Raw genomic sequence first — 18,544 nt, 5'->3', positions numbered from 1 at the left:
GCCATATATGGATATTGGTGCCTAAAAGTAGATCATGTGAACAGGTTTGGCAATTCTGGTAATACCGCCACGGTTAGAATACGTGTAGAGCGTTTGCTCCAGTGTTTACATTAAGGTCAGCTGCTCCAGTTGGTGCCCCTCTGATAGAGCTGAGCTGCGATTGGCCACGTTGCTGTCAATCATCGCTGTTTACCAAACGTTGCGAGGTGGAATTTCCCAGGTTACAGCATAGACTCAGTAGACCACTTCCGCAATACATGTCTGGGCAGACGAGAGGCCACTGCGAGCTGAAAGGTACCGAGGAAAAAAAGCCACCTCTTTGTTGTTTTGGCTTGGCGTTTATCTCCGCGTTTCCAGCGATTTACTGAATCGATTACAGTATCTGTAGAGGAAAAATAAGGGGAGTTTAGCGCCTTCGTTTCCCGCACAGTCATCTAGTGTTAGCTAGCCGACAGCTAACGAGGATGTTGCTAGCAATTTGCATGACAACAGCGAAAACTAATATTAGCTTTCTTCAGCCAATCAAGGTAGCTGTCATTTGCTAGAATGTGGTGTATTTGAGCCTGGTCTCCTGGATAGATGTGTGTTACTTGGATTTGCATTACATTTTGTTTTGTTTTGTTATTTTTTTGCTCTGCTTTTGTTCCCCTTTTCCCAGGATAAGAACGTTGTAGTTGTCATATTTTGCCATCACCATAGCTAACACATTTTTTGCCATATGTCCGACTCTGTCAGGGTTCATAGTACAGCATTTGTCCTCTCAAAGTCGTCGTCGGATTTTTATTTTCCGTCCAACGTTTCGCTCATAGTCTACAGTCGTCCTGTTAGAAATGATAACTTAGAAACAGGTCGTTAGTGTCACGCTGTATAGTATAAAACAAAAAGCGGGTGGTATTAATGTCATTTGAGCATATTTGCTTTTACTTTCGAGCTCCTGTTATAAAACTTTATCTTATGTTCAAGTGTTCAACTTTGAGAGAGAGTACGAGCGTATTTGGTGATCTTGTGGTGTACCTTTTATACTTTCAAATCACCTATGTCACTGACACAATTTTAAGTCGGAACTTAAATATAACCTCACAATGTAAAAATTGCCAAGATTTTTTTTTCCAGTTGTTTACTTTTTCAGCCTGTTAGAAAACTCTTTGTTTTCTGGAAAGGTCAGCTACTCCTGACTTCTTCTGTGTGTTCTTGTGTCTCCTGCTGCGTAGCTTCTGATATTTTTGTTAAGTTAAAAATACCAGTTTGTGTCTTCTTTCCACAGTTCAGAGGACGATGTGTAGGAAGTGAGCAACTGCAATGGAGGGGAAAGGACCGTACCGCATCTATGATCCAGGTGGGAGTGAGGTCAAGGCCAGGGATGAGGCTGGAGGAGGGAGCAGCTATCGGCAGCTGCTGGAGGAGAACAGCATGCTGAGAGAACGGATGAAGGGACTTAAGAGCTTAGGTATGTTTCTAAAGACTAGTTATCTCAAGTTGAAGTTAAGGCCGTGTGTGTCTGTTTGTGTGTCAGTCCTTTTCAACCCCTGGGGGTGTGGTCATCCTTTACCAGAGGCTTGGAAGTTTGAGAATTCTGTGCAGTATCTAGGATTGCACTCCTCTGGACAGCGACCTCTGACATTGTGCCTGGAATCTGCTGGAGCCATTCTTCCAGTCTTGGGGTTACAGCTCCTAATGCTCCTGTTACCAAAACTGCTCCAGTTTTTCTTTCAGCCACTTGTACTTTTTTGTTTTCTTGTGCACACTCGCTTTCAGATCATGCCTCACCACTGTCACCACCATGTCTATCGCTGCTGCATTGTGATAGACGAGGCTTTTTCTGCTCGTTGTCGTCCACCACTATGGTTAGCAGCTACACGACTGTCTGGAACTTGAAATCCCGTAGGACCTTAGGCTTGTTGTTCTCACCCATCCTTGGCTGTATCTCCCATCAAGAAGTGTGGATTTTTATTCCATATGTAGCACAGATGTTCCTGTACACTATCCCCGCCACTTGATTGAGTCGACAATGCACTACATAGTCTCCGGGGCTCCTTTGCACAGCCTTCAACTTGGGTCCTTGGACCCAGTGCTGTTATTTCCCAGTGCTCTTCTGATCTGCATGTGTCATATATTGACTCATGTGGCCACTCAGCCTAGTTCATGAGACCCTGAGTTGATCGTCCATGTTAAGGGGAAGCAGGTAATTGGCTGGCTTGTAGTTTGATGGTGTTGTACCTTTGTGGGGGATCCTTCATGCTCAGATTGTTCTGGCCTTTGTTATCCAGTGCAGAAGAGTACCTGCTGTTAGCAGTCCCGTTTATTTGTGCTGCCAGGTGTGTTAGCTTCTTCATCTATCATCTTCAATTATTTTAGGTCTTGGTACTGTCTAGCTCTTCATTCTTGAGGCTCGTTGCTGGATGTCTGCCTTTGTGATCTTGATTGACACTTTTTCTGTGAGGTTGGTGCTCTTAGATCCACCAGCCACTTGGCTTTGGTGTTGTGTCGTTTCTTCCTCCCAGGTGTTCTTCCATTATTTCTCCAGCCTACTTGGACTAAAAGTAGATAAATATTTTTAGGATGATTGTGGCAGTGACATATATAAGCTCATTGGTTTTAGTGATATTGGTAGTCGGGAGAGCTAGAGGTAGAGCTGCGTTCACATCTACAAGTATCTCCTGTGATGGGATTTTGTCAGTGAGTGAGGGGAGTTGTGTCCTTTGTTTCGGGTCTACCTTTTAATTTGGTCACGATCTTCATCCTCAGCTCAGTAAGATGGAACATCTACTTCAGTTAGACTGCTCTTTTCGGCTCATTATGTCCGTAATACCACTGGATTTCCAACTTTGATGGTGGCTTTCTTTTACTGATGTTAGAGCGCCGAGTTACCATGTGCTTCTTGGTCACAGTAGAAGCTCAAAGTTTTTTCCAAAATTTTCTACACAGAAAGTTGAGATTGTTCAGCTTGAATTCTGTAGCAGCAGAAAGTTGAACAGACATTTTAAATAACACATTTGTTATTTAAAACAAATTTGACATAGGCACAAAGACAGCATGTGATGTTGTAGCATCATATATGTTTGTAGTCAAAACAAAATCCTAAAGTGTCATTCAGCAATTGTGGTGAAATGTAGTGAAACCTGAAAATCTGCTTTGGTCATCCAGTTAAAAACTCACATGCTAACAACGTGAATGGCTCAGTGACTAACTAAACGAGTCCTTACTTTCTCACGGAGTTTCTGTCACACGTTGTTTGATGTTGTGCTGATATTTTTAGTGACAACAGGGTTTGCCGGTAGAAACAAAGCAAGATTAAGTGAAGGTGTTACTAGATAGAGACGAGCTCTCTCTAATACCTGCAGGTGATTTGCTGGAAGAGTCTCAGTCAGAGGCGTCGAGGCTTCGACAGCGAGTGGAGGAACTTGTGAGAGACAACGAAGCCCTGAAATCGTCCAGCTTCGCAGCCAGTTTGTGTATGGGAGGGCCCATTCAAACTGAGACACAAAGTAGGTTTCACATACTTAAAGGCAACAAAGAAGACTTTTCTTCACATTTTTGGATTATTACACAGTGTGGCCAGCATTTGGCTGATTGTTACCATTAATATTCATTTGGTGTATTTCAGGTAATAAACCGTGTTTACATACTACAGCTGAGCAGAAGGAGGAGCAATCGAGCTGTTTAGGAAAGACTCTTCAGCCAGAGAAGCCCAATGTAAATAATTTGTTTCTGCTTTCTGTTCAGGTAGAAATGACCCTGTTATTATTTTAAGACTAGATGTAGGCATTATGAGGGCCTAAAATATAACATCCGACTGGAGAATGTTCACTTCGTCGTTGTTTTTTGGGATCATGTTCGAGTTGTGTGTGTGTATATGTTTTTTTTATAGGATGCCATGTCAGAGTTTGAGGTGGTGAATATGGAGGGAAAGACTTCAGAGGCATTGACAGTACGTACCAGATGAATAGCTCAAATCTATTTGAATCATATGATTATTTTTAGCATTTATTCTTTACCCTTTAAAAGGATATTATTTTGTATAGGTTTCTGTTTAGTGAGGTTAAATTTAATCATTCCTCTTTATAGCCATTTCCTCAATATTGGACATACATCCTTGGTGTGTTGACTCACCAAAAAACTCAATACTGGTAGCTCCAGCCTGAGTCAGTCAGGGGAAAGTCCAGGATTGTCACTGACTAGAATTACACTGCTGATTCATTCACATACTAAATCCCAGGGGATGTGTTAACAGGACACGAGGCCAGTGTTGTGGTAAACATGTTAAAACCTATGCTAGTGGCCAGCCTGTCACATATTCTAAAAAATTTAGCCAACCTTGCTATCTAAAATATATGTTGGCGAAAGTAGAAAAGCTAATTGTAGTCTGTGGAGAGTAAAAATAAACCCAACAGGACCAACTAGTTTGCCTTTCATACAAATCAGCTGCTCCCTTTCATAGAGAATGATGACTCTTACAGAATGGTGTTTTCAATTCATATGTAATTGAGAACACGCTCACTGAGTCAGCTTGAGAAGAACAGGTGACTGACTGGTTACTTGTGTGGGTATCTTCAGGCCGGGTCAGCAGTAGGAGTAATTCCCCTCCTTCCTCAGGAGAACATCGAGCTAGCAAGCCAGCTGAAGAGGCTTGAGAGCTCATTCAGCATATTTGCTGAGGAGTCCAACCCAAACCAGCTGTTAGCGCACCTTGGCCGCATGGCTGTGGAGTTTCATCATCTTTCTTCGAAAGTCCAAAAGAATGAACAGAGGACCTCCCTCCTACAGGTATTGCGCACAACTACTGTGTCATAAAACTAAAAAAAATGTGACAAATCACCACAGTGCTTATTATAAATAGTGATTTATAAGTGTTGTAATAGTGCAAGAGCATACCAAGTGTTTATACAATAATCAGTCATGTTAAAGAAAAATATAAAATCTGAATTTTGTTATAACTCAACACTATCACGCTAAATACTACTGCTACGGCACGCTCGGCATAACTTGATGACTTTAAAAGCATTTTTGTGTGAGATTTGACGGGTCGCGAGAGTAAAACTACAGATGCAATAATACTTTGTTCGGATGGATGTGGTTTCAGAACTTGAACAGTAATTTAAGTGTGTTTTGTGGTAGAACAAGTATTCTGGAGACTCAATAACTTAAAAAAACAAAACTAAAGCTGCATGTAGTTGGTGCTCTGTGTAGAACCTCTAAAACATTCAATAAAATATTTTTAAAGTCTCACTACTTTCACTACATGGAACATTAATTTTTCCTCAAAACCCTGTGGGCAACAAAAGTGTTATTTAATGGGATGAAAATAGGAAACTAAAGCTTGATTTATCAGATAAAACAAATGGCATTTCCTTATCTGTTAGATTATTACACGTGACTTGTAATCCAACGTAATTTAAAACTCAACATAAGTTTATCTTTGTGCCACTGGGTTGATGGCATTTCTGGATATGTGATTGAGTACAGATAATAAGAAAATGTCAGAACGGTGTTTAATATTGTCCTCTCTTGGCTTTATAGACTCTCTGCGAGCAGCTCAGACAAGAGAACAATGAGCTTCGAAAGAAAATGGAAGAGGATCATCATATCAGGAATCGAGACTTGGAACAGCTGAGGTAATGTTTCTCCTTTTGATGTGACTGTGCTACAAATAAAACAATACTATCGCTCTGACATCTTGTTCTCTTTTCTTCTGATCTGTTTTTTAACTTTTTTTTGTGGGACTGTTTTGCTTCTTATAATTGTTTGATTTTATGTCGAGTCAAATTCTCATTACTCTTAATAAAATATTTATCGCTTAATCTTTACTTTGCCCTTGATGTTAACAATTAAGCGCGCTTTCACTTCTGAAGGGGATTATTCCAGGGCTTTCTGGTGTTGTAGGTTCTTCCCAGAAGGCCTCCAGTAGCTGGAGCATGATGACGGCCATGTCTTAGAATGAGACCTAGTTCTCAAACACTATCATTTTCATTTTCATGGCGGTGTAGACAGGAAAATCAGAAACTTAAGGAGTTGGTCACAGGAGCAGCAGCGGCGGCAGCATCTGCGTCGCCACCTGACGCTGAAACTCCAGAGGCCAAAGAGGAGCCGGTGAAGGAGGAATCTGCGGCTGTCCGACCCAAAATGGAGGCCACCACACCGCAGAAGGTAGTTTCAGTTTAATTAAAATTGATTTATGTAAATTTGTACACATACATTATTTGCTGTAGCTTCATATTTAAAACATTTCTATAAAGTTTTTTTTTTTTTTTACCTAAACCAGTTTTTAATCTGTGTTCTTTTTAAAGACATTTAATTAAATTATTCTCAATAATCTTGTGACTGAGAATTTCCCACTCGTGACCTCTTACAACGTGCGTAATGTAGTAATGTTGTGGATTTAGGAATATTTTATGTTCCCCCAACCCCCCAGAGTGGAAAAGCTGCAGAGAAAACCCCAACTAAACCTTGTGATGTCGAGGTGTATGAAAAGAAGATCAAGCTTTTGGAGAAGCAGAGAAAGGATGTGAGTCTTGCTTGCTTACTTTCTTACTTACTGCTCATCCTCTTTTGCCATAGGGGAAAGTCTGTGTATTTTGTTTCCTACATGTTCAGTGGTGTTTGTTTCGCTTTCTGGCTTCTTACAGGTGCTGGAGGTGAACAAGCAGTGGGACATTCAGTGGAACGCCATGAAGTCACAGTTTGAGCAGAAGGTACAGTAATGACTTTACAGCTGCTGTGACGGGTGTGGGAAGGCATTACGGTGCTCTTGACTGCTTAAAAGAATTTTAAATTTCTTTTAGATTTCTTTTCTTTTTTTCAATTTTTTTTCAATTTCAGGCCTTTTTTTTTTTTTTTTTTTTTTTTTTTTTTACATTTTCAAAATATTGAATGACCTGAATCAGTTAGCTCTGTTTGGTCCAATTTAGTTCAAAGAGATGTTAAATGCTCTGTTGGACTTAAAGTAAATCACTTGTACCCAGTAAGAGTGATTTAACAAGTGTCAGTACAAGTGAGATACCAGTCACAAATTTCATTGGGTGTCTCTCCATAACACCACACTCAGTGATTTGTGTGTTAAATGGATTACATGCTATGAAAAGCTGAAACTTAACTAAGTTCCACTGTATTCATTTCAGCATATAAAGAAGCTAAGGTTAGTTACCTGTGGGGTTCAAATATTGTCTTAATTACTTATTTTATGAATTAAAGTTGCTTCTGGTGTCTGTAGCAACACTTTTTCCAAGTGATGGTTGAATTTAGTTTCAAGTGTTTTGCCAAACTAAGAAAAAATATTACTGATCACTGAGCATCATGACATTAATTAGGTAAAATATCGTGATTTAACAGAAAAACAAGCAAAAAAACCTGTGATGGGTGAAGTGACAGATGGAAGGCATTTTATAATTTGAAAAAAACTTTAACAAACAGGACTTTGAAGTTTGTGTTTATGACTTGACAGAGAAGCAGCTGTGTATGTGTCTAGTTTTTTTTTTCTTTCTTTTCTTTTCTTTTTTTTTTTTTTAAAATGTGCTTGTCCAGTGGAAAAGGTGCAATCTTGCAATAGCTTGCGATCTGAACATGCTTACCACAAGGCCTGTCACACTTCAGTAAGAATTCCCCTTACCTCTCCGGTACCCGCTGACTTCCTGCTGTGGTGCAGTCAGAGGGCAGCAGAGACACACAGACGTACACACTCTCACACCGACACTCACACACCTATGTTGTGCACACCCACAATTATGTATAAACCTACATTCACACTTCGTTCAGACAGGGACACCGTGCAGCTTTGGGTTATAACCACAGAACCCTAGATATATCCATTTGCGTCACTTGGTTCGTTCATATGTTACACAAAAACAGCAGTGCGTGTTTGCAAATTTGATGGCTTAGTTTTCTATTTAGATAACATTTCTGAAGCTAATACCGGAGGGTTATTACTTAATCGGTTTTATTTATTATTAGGCACTTTATGGCAATTTATTTAAAAAAAAATGGATCTTTAACAGTGTGATCATTTCCTAAACTAAAAGATTGCCACTTTTCCTCAGATCACAGACCTCAGACAACGGCTAGCCGAGTCACAGAAAACTGTGCTTGAGCTGGAAGGCTGAGCGGGGAGCAGAGGCAACGCGACTACGACAAGAAGCTGCTGCTGGCAAAGTCCAAGATTGAAAATGTCCAGGTGAGAATACAGATGTGGAAAAGGCCAGGTGAAACTGGTCTAAACGAAAGCAGGGCACAGAGTGACTGTGGAAAAGGTGTTTTTAAAGCCATGGGGTGTGCATGCGTTCGTTCCAGGGGGAGAAGGAGTGTTTAAACACTGAGACGGCCGAGCTGAAGCAGAAGATCCGCTACTTGCAGGATCAGCTAGTGCCCCTCAGCAAACAGAGAGAGTACCAAGAGAAGGAGATCCAACGCCTCAACCGAGTGAGTGTGGAAGAGTTGCAAAAAGAGTAATCGGGCGCAGGGACGTTTCTGTCAGGGTAACATTGATTTTTGTCTTATTCAGGCTTTAGAAGAAGCCTTAAACCTACACTCACCTTCATCCTCCCAACAACCTCCTGGCCAGGGCAACTTTGCAGATGCGGCCAACAACTTTAAGAAACAGGAGCTGCTCACTCAAATTGCTGTACTTAAAGAACAGGTCAGATAAACAGAACATTTACACACACTCCTGCAGTTACGTGTGGATTTCCCTTCAGCTGCTTTTTCTTTCTTTGCACTTCAGGTAAAAATCTTTGAGGAGGACTTCAGAAAAGAAAGGAGCGACAGGGAGCGAATGAATGAAGAGAAAGAGGACTTGAGGCGGCAAGTTGAAAGACTTCAGGGTCAGATTACTAATTTGACCAATCAGGTAAGATCGTGCTCATATATATATTCCTCTGTATATAATGTGACCAGGAAAGCTTTAGCTTTTGTATAATTTTTCTGCTAGTGGCTATTCTAGCTGACCTGCCCTAATATGAGGTGCTTTATTTGTCTTGTTGTGTACTTGTTGGTGTGGCGCAGCTTCATCAGGCGCAGAACGAGTGTCAGAGAGAGCGTACAGAGAGATGTAAGCTGGAGAGACTGCAGATGCAGCATCACAAACAGGTACTGCTAGTGTTACATATACACTGAAATGGTGGATTAAAGGGCGCTGTCACACTGAGTAGGTGAAATATTTGTTCAGTGTGGCTCCTGAAAAGAAAGTGCCAATAGGCTACAGGTGGTGGTAAAGCTTGCAGACTAGTGCCCCCTAGTGACAGAAAGGTGGAAGACTAGATTGACTTGACTGTAGTAGGTTCATGCCGAACGAATCACAAGAGCCTCACTGCAGCTAGCTTGTTTCGGTCAGTGCATTTGGGAGCAGCAAGGTGAACACTGGCACGCCTCAGTGGGAGGCAGAACCGCAGCAGGGTTGAAGGTCAGCAGCGTCCCGTGCCACAACAGGGCCGCTGCATTCGCTGAGAGTAGCCACAAAGCACTGATTGGGGATCACATGTGTACTTGTGATCCCTCGTAGGGGCAGCAGCAGGAAAGACGTACCTCAGACCCCACGTCAGACTCAGTGAACGGCCCGCTGAGCCCTCCCTACTGTGGTCCCTTTGTGCAGGTGGGACCGCAGGGCCTTGAAGGTTGGCCCATACACTTCCCTCCCCGGATGCCCAATGCAGCAGGCGCCGCAGCCGCAGCCGCCGCAGCACCACCCCCTGTACGAGACTTCCAACCCGTTACCCCGGTAAGGGCGCTCTAAAGCCCCTCTGTCTTTGTCTCTGGAGTGACTCTGGTTCGCTGAAGAAACAAGGCTTTCTTTTTTTTCTTTTCAATTTCTCTCTTACCTCTACTTCCCTTACTTGCTGGGGGCAGCACGCTTACATTCAATAACCAATATTAGGTTATGGCAAAGACTTAAGGGCTGCTGATTGCGACGAGTAAGAATAGAAATTTTAACACAATTGTTCTGTTTTTGTTTTTTTTTAAATCAGGGTTTTCCTTGGCAGTTGTCATTCAATCCACCTGAGAGGGGGTTGAGAGGGGCCAGAGCAGTAGGAGAAAGTTCACGACCACCACCAGAGAATGCAGGTAAGATACAACCAGTCATATGTAGTTTATTTCTATTGCACAATACATGATGGTGTGTATTCAAACAGATGTACTCTTAAAATGTAGTGGAAAAACAATGAGCCAAACTTTGTCATTAGTTATGCTTAAAGTTCTTCAGCTCAGAGGTGTAAACTATAGTGGGGTAAGGCTTATTTATCTTCATACTGACTATTAGCAGCACTATCCGTCCATGCAAATCACCAATGATTCTTTTGAAACATGATGCGATAATTTAGTTGTGCACCTTACTTTGGTGTCCGTAGATCAGTCAGCGGCGGCAGCAGCAGCAGCGACAGGAGCACCTGGAACAGGATTTGGAAAAAGGGAGCGACAGAACATTGACCCTGGAAAGCACTAAAGCATCACCGTACCCACTTAAAAGGAGCCTGGGTAGTAGCATGAAATCAGTTTGTTTTTGAGTTGACAAGGTGTGATTTGATCTATAATTTTCCTACTGAACTGTAGATATCCTATTGTAATGTTGTTTATACTTGCGTTTTATAAGGCTATTTGTGACGCTATTCTGAATATACACATGAAATATTGTTTAATTTTTTTTTTATCGGCAACTTTAAGTCATTTGTTAAATAGGTTGGAATAATTAACATAGATTTTTTGTTTTGTTTTGTTTTCCAGACAATATACCTATGTGATTGTCTATCTGCAAGTATGTAACAAGTAGTTTGTTACTTGTAGGGTCACAGGAAGCCATTCCCCAGTAAGACTAAGACTACATATACTCATTCCAGCCATGAATGATTATATAGGTACACTGAATCATAGAGCTTACAATGTGAATGTTAATTGATTTGAGGGTTTTCAGTACCATCGATGTTATAGAACTGTCCCATAACTGTGTAACTGTTCAAAAGTTGTTGTTGAAATACAAAAATTTTGGGAAATGAATTTTGATGGTATCATACCAAAAAAAACATGATTGTGATTACTGATAATTTATTTATAACCTGCTGTTTTGATAGTTGCATTGACTAAGTGTAAATCATTGTCTTTAGTAATGCTGTTCTTTCTATGTTGTTAGTGTAATCCCAATATATTGTAGCTATTAACATTGTATGTTTGTATCAGACACAATACGCAGTACATACACAATCTTTTTTTTTTTTTTTTTTTTTGGTAATTTCTCCCCCATGATGATGGACCTAATCTCATTAAACACTTCGACTTGATTTGACCACTCATTCCGATATTTATGCTCATCTCACTGCATCCTGTACCACTGCACACAGCATATCCCCAACACAGTACCAAGAGATTACAGCAGCAAAATCTTAAGGCAGCAGCCGCGTCCTCATATACCTGTTATGTCACATAACCTCACTGAGTTGTACTTACCAGTACAAAATATCCAAATTCAGCTCAAGGAGCAGAATGAGGACGATTTTCATCGGAATTCGAAGGCCGTGGTTAAACACGTTACAGCAGTACAGCCACCCCAGAGGATAAAGCCCTCTGTCAGGATGTCTCGACTTTTTGTTTCCATCCACTTCAACAACCAGCAACCCACACCTTGCCGACTGACCTGTGAACTGCTCTAACGCAGTCAAAGTCGCAATAACAGATAGCGGATCCACACCTCCAGGTCACACTATTAGGAAAAAGTTCAATCTGATCTCCGAATCAACAAGCCTTGCCTGTTTAAACTGAATGCCAGTTACGATTACTTAGTATAGTGTATTTTGACTTGTCAGATGAAGGGCTTCAAAAAAAAAAAAAAAAGGTTTGAAATGGCTTACTTTTATCTAGCAAGATATCAACAGGGAACAAAATCAGGATGGGCTTGAGCTGAGATGAGACATTAACAGAATTGCACTTTGAAAGGTATGCTGTAATTTATGGCAGATGTATTTTCCTGGTTTTTAGCCTTTTTTCTTTTTTTTTCTCTTTTTTTTTGCTGTAGGAAAAAAGCACATGTGAGACTTTTTGTATTTGACTGGCTTAATAAATCTATTCTAAATGTCTCATTAGTATCTTGCCGTGTCTTGTTCCACAGTGTACATCGTTTTTACCTTTCTGTGACATACTCATGTTTGTTTCTCATAAAAACTGCACAACACAGTGTTATTCTTGATGATTTATTGAAAGTAATTAACATTTAGACAGTAATGGTTAACAAGTCCTGAGATGGGAAGATGACATGGTGCTATGGGATTGCAGGGCAGCCTGAATGCACTGAAAGGCTGCCCTAAACCCCAGATTCCAAAGAGGCACCACAGAGTTCCTGTTTTCAAGCCTCCTCTTCATTCAACATGCCATCTTCACGGTACAAGAAACTGTAACATTACTTGTTTTCAGGCTACCTTAGTTCTACTAATCATTTGCATCTGATTACACTTAATTCATTAGACAGACAATACTAAATGATCGATCACATCTAATTAAAGACATCCCTTGTGTATTGTTCGAGCAGGTATCTCCGGATGTCAGCTCGGACCACAGAAATTTTGGTGGTCGGCTGCCACCTCATCACTGGCTTCCCATCCATTCCCACCAGAAACTTCTCAAAGTTCCACTTGATGTCGCTAACCTTTAGAGGCTCCCAGAACAACCGGCCGTACATGGGACCGAAGTCTTCTCCGACAGCGGGGCAAGAGCTCTGCGTGGCACAAAGAACTTTTAAGTAAGACTCAGAAGAACACCGCTCAGGGCCATATGTTTTCTCTGCGTTTTTAAATGCTCATGAAGGCATGAATTATATCTAGTGCATCCAGTCTTATTCAAATTTAGTGGGGCAAGTAATTATTTGATCCCCTGTTGAATTTCTAAGTTTACTCTCTTCCAAACAAATGAAGTCTCTAATTTGGTTTCATTTTAATAACGAGGGACAGTCTCCATTGATATCTACCAAAATAACCCCCCAAACAAACCACACTGCATAACAGCTATAAACTTATTTGCATGTCATTGAATGAAATAAGTATTTGATTTCCAATAAAAACCAAGTTACCAAGCGGCAGCCAAGAAACCTAAAGGATTCGTTTCTGTAAAGCGGAGTGGCCCAAAATCCCTCCTGAGATGAGCCAGTGACCTACTACAAGAAACAGCTTACCATGGCAAACAAGGTTCCTTCACCAAGTAGTAAGTCGTGGTTTACTTATGGATAAAATACTTATCCGCTCAATGATATGCTAATCAATGTACAGCTTTTATTTATTGTGATTTTTTTCTGGATTTGTTGGTTGATATTCTGTCTTTCTCCGTTAAAAAGAAAATGCTAAAATTAGAAAGCTTATAAATTCAACAGGGTATGAAATAATTATTTCCCCCACAGAATATAACTAAACACATGTAAAGAGTCTAAGCATTGAGAGCAGACAGTAGCATTCATAATACACTTGGAAAAAAATAGTTTAATAACATGTAAAATACAAAATTTAAATGCAAGTTTCAACTTACAAAGACTCAACTGAATTTCACACACAGTTTCTTACCTTAAGGAAAGTATAAACCTCTTGCTCATTTTTCCCATTCACGTCACCTTTCTCAAACAGCAGGAAGTTTGGAACGAATCCATTGCCAGGCCTAACGTATCTGGAATCCAGAAAAAGGACATCCTATCAGTGGACATGCCCCTGAGTACTTTGCTGCTTGGCAGCTGCCCTAGATTCCCTACAAGCCGAGTAAAGCCACATAGCGTATTGCAAAGGCTTTGCTATGGATCTGTGATGACTGATGCAATCTGAGACAGGGGTGGGTGTGCTGCAGAGACTCTCGAACAGAAACTGCCAAAGGATGCTTTCATGCTTTAATGAAGTTTTGTTGATTGACAGAGGATTTACCGTTATTGCACATTCCTGTCTACATGCTGCTTTAAAGCTTCTCACCTTACAGCACATATATACGGCCTTGCGATAAGCGTGTGACTCAATACTAGGGAATTTAATGTTATCACATCAAAATCCTATCGAGTTCTCTGGAAAACCATGACCTTCATCGACCCCAATTCATTCATGAGTATTTTTTAAACAGTGTTTTCTATGTGGCAGACTTGAAGTGCAGTGAAAGACAAAGATTTCTCACTTTAAAGCTGGCAGGATTTCATGCATTTCCCCTGGTTCCTGTTTTCCAAACTGGTGGCAGGGAAGCCAAGAATAGTTAACCCAAGTGGGTTCATCTCCTCATACAGTGCATTCAGTTCTGATGAAAGAAGAGAAAAGAGTTCAGGTGGAGAAACCTTTTTTCCCCCCACCTCTTTATTTCTTTTTTTAACTGCAGCACAAAACAACGCTGCCTGTGCCATCTCTTACCCACATACTGATCGGTGAATGTTCAGTATGTAGCCACGTTGACAAAGAGGACAGCCTTGCCTGCGTAGTCACTGAAGTTCACAGTCTGACTACCATTTAGAGTTTTTGCTCTGTATTTGTAAATGGTGCCTTCCACGGATGAGTTGCATTGCTGCAGATACAGACAAAAGGTCGAAGCACGTTATGGTTGCTTTAACTCACTAACAGCCTATACAGTTAAGGTGAGCAAGAACACAGAGTCTGAACATGAATTGCTTCAAGAGGAACACAATGTGCTCTCAGACTTCCAAACAAACACACAATATATATTGAACACAAAAACCTGAAGCTGGACTTAACGTGGACATAACCTCTCACCTCACACAAATGTTTATGAGAGGTGTGTTTAACCTTTTGTTCAGTCACCCTTTAAATGATCTGCCACAGTGAATGACTGAAAAATGACAATGTTTCATTTGCGTTCGCGTTGGGTCCTGCTAAATGTTTTTTCACCTAATGACCAATATAGCAAATGATTAATCACAGGCAATCAGCCAATAAGTAGAAGCATAATGAGTGGCAAATATTTGCAGGTACAGAACTTGCCATTAGAAAGGAAGATATTTATTAGTCTTATGTGATGGTACTGGCAATCTTTGGGATCGGGTGTCTCACATGGACAAAACAACACATAGGAAAATCTCATTGTCAGCTACTTTTTCGTCTTATCAAGGTCAAATAAACAATCACCTGGATAGTCTGACCTGTATCCACTACAGATGTCAGGAGTTTGTTTGCCCAAATTGATCTTGAAGCTTTAACCAAATAAGCAGCATCAGGGACAGCTGCAATACTTCCCCTCCTTCCACCTCCACACCTGCTTTGTTATGTGGGTAACAGAGGTCCTTGCAGTAAACATCAAGCTCTGTGTCAACAGGAGAACTCTGCTGACAAAGTTTTTTTTTTTTTTTTTTTTCCTTTCTTTGGCTCTCGGAGGAGGCGGACGCACTTTTTCTCCTCTCCCTTATCTTCCCTGCTTATGTCCTTGTCTAGTCTCGTGGTTTTTTTGTATTTTCCCTGGAACATTCTCTCACAGTCTGTTCTCTAAAACCTAAAAGAGGAATTATGGATTGAATCAACTGGTCCCTGAATGCAATTGACACCCCTTTCTCAACGAGAAGTTTGGGCTTGGGTGAGCCTGAGTGCTGAAGATATCTACCTATTTGGAACCATGGTAACAGGGTTCTGGCGGATCGGAGCTGGCTTGGCCCTGACTTATCGAAGAATTAAGAAAGCGGAACCGGCTGTTCAAACCCCCACAAGGCTGCCCGCTGGGATTGGAACGATGGGAGAGGCGTGAGTTTCTCAAAATGGGCTCATTGAGTCAGCACGGATAAGATCTTGGAGAGGCTACGGCTGCTGTGAATACTCAGAATAAGATCTCTGACTGCAGACTGGATACATCTCAGAAGGGCTAGCCCGGAATAACATCTCTGGGCGCAAAATTGGATGACATCTCGGGGAGGCACACTGCCGTGAGTTCTCTGAAATCGGCTCCTTGAGCACAAGAAATGACAACATCACAGAACGCAAGTATGGAGAAGCTCGCGGCTCTCCAACAGGAGATTAAGAGACCAGTGTTGGACTGTAGAACTGCTTTGAAATTCATATGAGCTGTTCGCACTAAAGTAAAAAAATAACATCACTTCATGTGGATACCCTCTCGGCGCCAGCTACAAGGCCGGAGCTGAACAAAACACCCTGATAACGACTGTGTTTAGTCTGTTCCTTCCCATTCCATGCAAGGCCACCTGGGTTGGCTGGAAGACTGTTTACTTAACCTGGCAGGGCGAAGGACACTGTCTCAGCTGAACTATGGAAACGCACACACATACATATACTGATACTGATAAGCACTCACCGACGCATCACCCTCCCTACCCCGGATCCAACACCACCTCCAACGCTTACCTCCCCTCTGATGTGGACATTGGGTCAGTTGGAGGCGCAGTCGAAAGATTGCAGCGGTCCCAGATCAGATGTACACACTGGAACTCTTTCCCATGTTGCTTGTCTGTGTTTATTGTGCTATGGTGTGTTGATATCTGTGCATTCCTGTATTATCCTTCTGTGTTACACATTTCGATGTTTTTTTCCTCGCTACCTAGCCTGACCTGTCTCCCCAATGTGATGTTTGTGTATTGTATGTACGGTCGGCAAGGTCTGTCATCTCGGTTGTGGGCAAAAGACCTGCAACTGACAAATAAAGGCTATCTCATCTCATCTCATCAAACAGTTAAAGGGACTTTAGCTGTCAAATTACCCTCACCCAGCCAGAAATCTTTACGTGAAATTACCAATGCAGCAGATGTGTCTATATAAAATGGGTATCACAATATTCAAAAACATGAAAGCAGAGGGCCATTACAGTTCCAAATGGCTGTTTTAAGCTATTCGCTTTTGTTGATGCACTTTATCTTGTCATTATGGCTGATGATTGCCAGATGCTTCCTTAGACGGTCATTTTTCACAATAAATCAGCACAGCTTGGAAAAAGGATGCAATCATGCTTAGAAATTCACCAACAAAAGAAGCCCAGAGTAACAGGTGTTTATGTTTCTATTCAAAGGCTTGCTGTGCAGCATAAGCTTGAATAAGCAGTAATAAGCAGAAGTTATTGAAAGAGATGTGTGTTGAGCACAGATAGTGAGCAATTGGGGAAGTTATTGTCGCTCAAACTTCCTCATAATTTAACGCAAATAATTTGATCTTTGACAAAGAACATTCTGGAAAACACTGACACAGGGCCAAACAAACAACAGCGAGAGTAAAATAGACCTATGCTGTGGAAGACTGTTTTTCCATAAAAATCAAGCAACACTTACCTGATAACCTACAACGTAAACAGGTAGCAGCAGACCGAGCAGCAGTAGCGGTAACACGCCCAGCATCGTGCAGTCCTTCCCCCCGACACGGCGACTGCTCTCTGTGGATGTCTGTCTTCTAGATAAATGAACTGGCTGAGGTGTCGTCATCTGTTGACGTGCACCGATTGTGAGCGCGGATGAACGTGTCAGTAGTCTCCAGGTCAGAAAAATAACTATTCGTTCTTAGCGCTAATGTTGTGAGCAGAACAATGCTTGCGATTTAGTAATCAGTGGTATGGTGGCTTATATATGCCAAACAAATAATAAACAATTACAAAAAACAAACAAACAGGAAATTATTATTTTATTCGTCTAACCAAGATTTAACCCACAAACAAGACAGGGAACACGTTACATATATACAAAGAAAAAATAATAGTAGATGTACGTTTATGTGTGTGATGTTGTCAAAGTTATCGGGGATTTTAGACACCTGAAACCGCTGCAAAAGTTAAAGAAGAAGTACAATCCTGATCAAAAGTTTAAGACCACTTGAAAAAAGGCAAAAAATCATATTTTGCATGGCTGGATCTTAACAAGGTTCCAAGTAGAGCTTCAGCTTTAGATCATGATATATTAATAAGAAAACTGGAACGTTAATGTGTCAGAGGGTTAGTTTTAAATTGGGTCCGGAGTTATTTAAGTGACAGGAAGCAGTTTGTGAAATTAACTGGTGGTTGCTTGTGGTGTACCCCAAGGGTCAGTTTTGGGCCCAAAATTCTTCAACTTATAGATTAATGACATTTGTAAAGTGTCCAAAGTATTAAAAATGGTACTCTTTGCTGACGATACTAACATTTTTTGCTCTGGTGATGATATGCAGAATCTATTGGATGACATGACTAATGAAATAAGTAAAGTGAAGTTCTGGCTTCATAAAAACAAATTATCATTAAATTTGAATAAAGCTAAAATTATGTTATTTGGAAATAGTACTTTAAATACAAATGCTAAGATTTAAATAAATGGTGTTGATATTGAAAGAGTAAGTGAAAATACATTTCTGGGGGTAATAATAGATGAAAAACTTAACTGGAGAACTCACATAATATATATTCATTCCAAAGTATCACAAAGCATTGCAATATTAAACGATGCAAAGCAGGTATTAGACAGGACATCACTTCATATTCTCTACTGTTCACTGGTTTCACCATACTTAAGCTATTGTGCAGAGGTCTGGGGCAATAACTATAAAACCACATTACATTCACTTTTTACTCTTCAAAAAAAAAAAAGCAGTTCGAATCATCCACAATGCAGGTTATAGTGAACATACAAACTCACTATTTTCGCAGTCTGAAA

At 40.9% G+C, this 18,544-nt stretch overlaps 2 protein-coding genes across 2 annotated transcripts; one reads left to right on the top strand and one right to left on the bottom strand.

Annotated features, from left to right (window-relative positions):
- The first annotated feature begins 302 nt into the window (after window positions 1-302).
- On the top strand, window positions 303-11,233 carry tnip1 (TNFAIP3 interacting protein 1). Its single transcript, XM_085132701.1, is given in 19 exon segments — window positions 303-527; window positions 1,265-1,447; window positions 3,342-3,485; window positions 3,605-3,693; window positions 3,869-3,928; window positions 4,555-4,764; window positions 5,518-5,612; window positions 5,985-6,144; window positions 6,410-6,502; window positions 6,624-6,689; window positions 8,031-8,090; window positions 8,093-8,164; window positions 8,281-8,409; window positions 8,492-8,626; window positions 8,711-8,836; window positions 8,992-9,075; window positions 9,488-9,703; window positions 9,951-10,047; window positions 10,332-11,233. Coding segments are annotated over 18 exon segments (2,079 nt in total). The 5' UTR covers window positions 303-527; window positions 1,265-1,299; the 3' UTR covers window positions 10,427-11,233.
- A 914-nt stretch (window positions 11,234-12,147) lies between these two features.
- gpx3 (glutathione peroxidase 3) lies at window positions 12,148-17,432 on the bottom strand. The gene is given in 6 exon segments (XM_085132871.1): window positions 12,148-12,682; window positions 13,518-13,617; window positions 14,107-14,170; window positions 14,173-14,223; window positions 14,334-14,484; window positions 17,198-17,432. Coding segments are annotated over 6 exon segments (738 nt in total). The 5' UTR covers window positions 17,348-17,432; the 3' UTR covers window positions 12,148-12,460.
- Between the last annotated feature and the right edge of the window lie 1,112 nt (window positions 17,433-18,544).

This window comes from Neolamprologus multifasciatus, chromosome 2 (genome assembly GCF_963576455.1).
Source record: "Neolamprologus multifasciatus chromosome 2, fNeoMul1.2, whole genome shotgun sequence".
Classification (NCBI taxonomy): Eukaryota; Metazoa; Chordata; class Actinopteri; order Cichliformes; family Cichlidae; genus Neolamprologus; species Neolamprologus multifasciatus.
The sequence above is the reverse complement of the archived record's forward strand: the minus strand, read 5'-3'. Positions and strand labels throughout refer to the sequence as shown.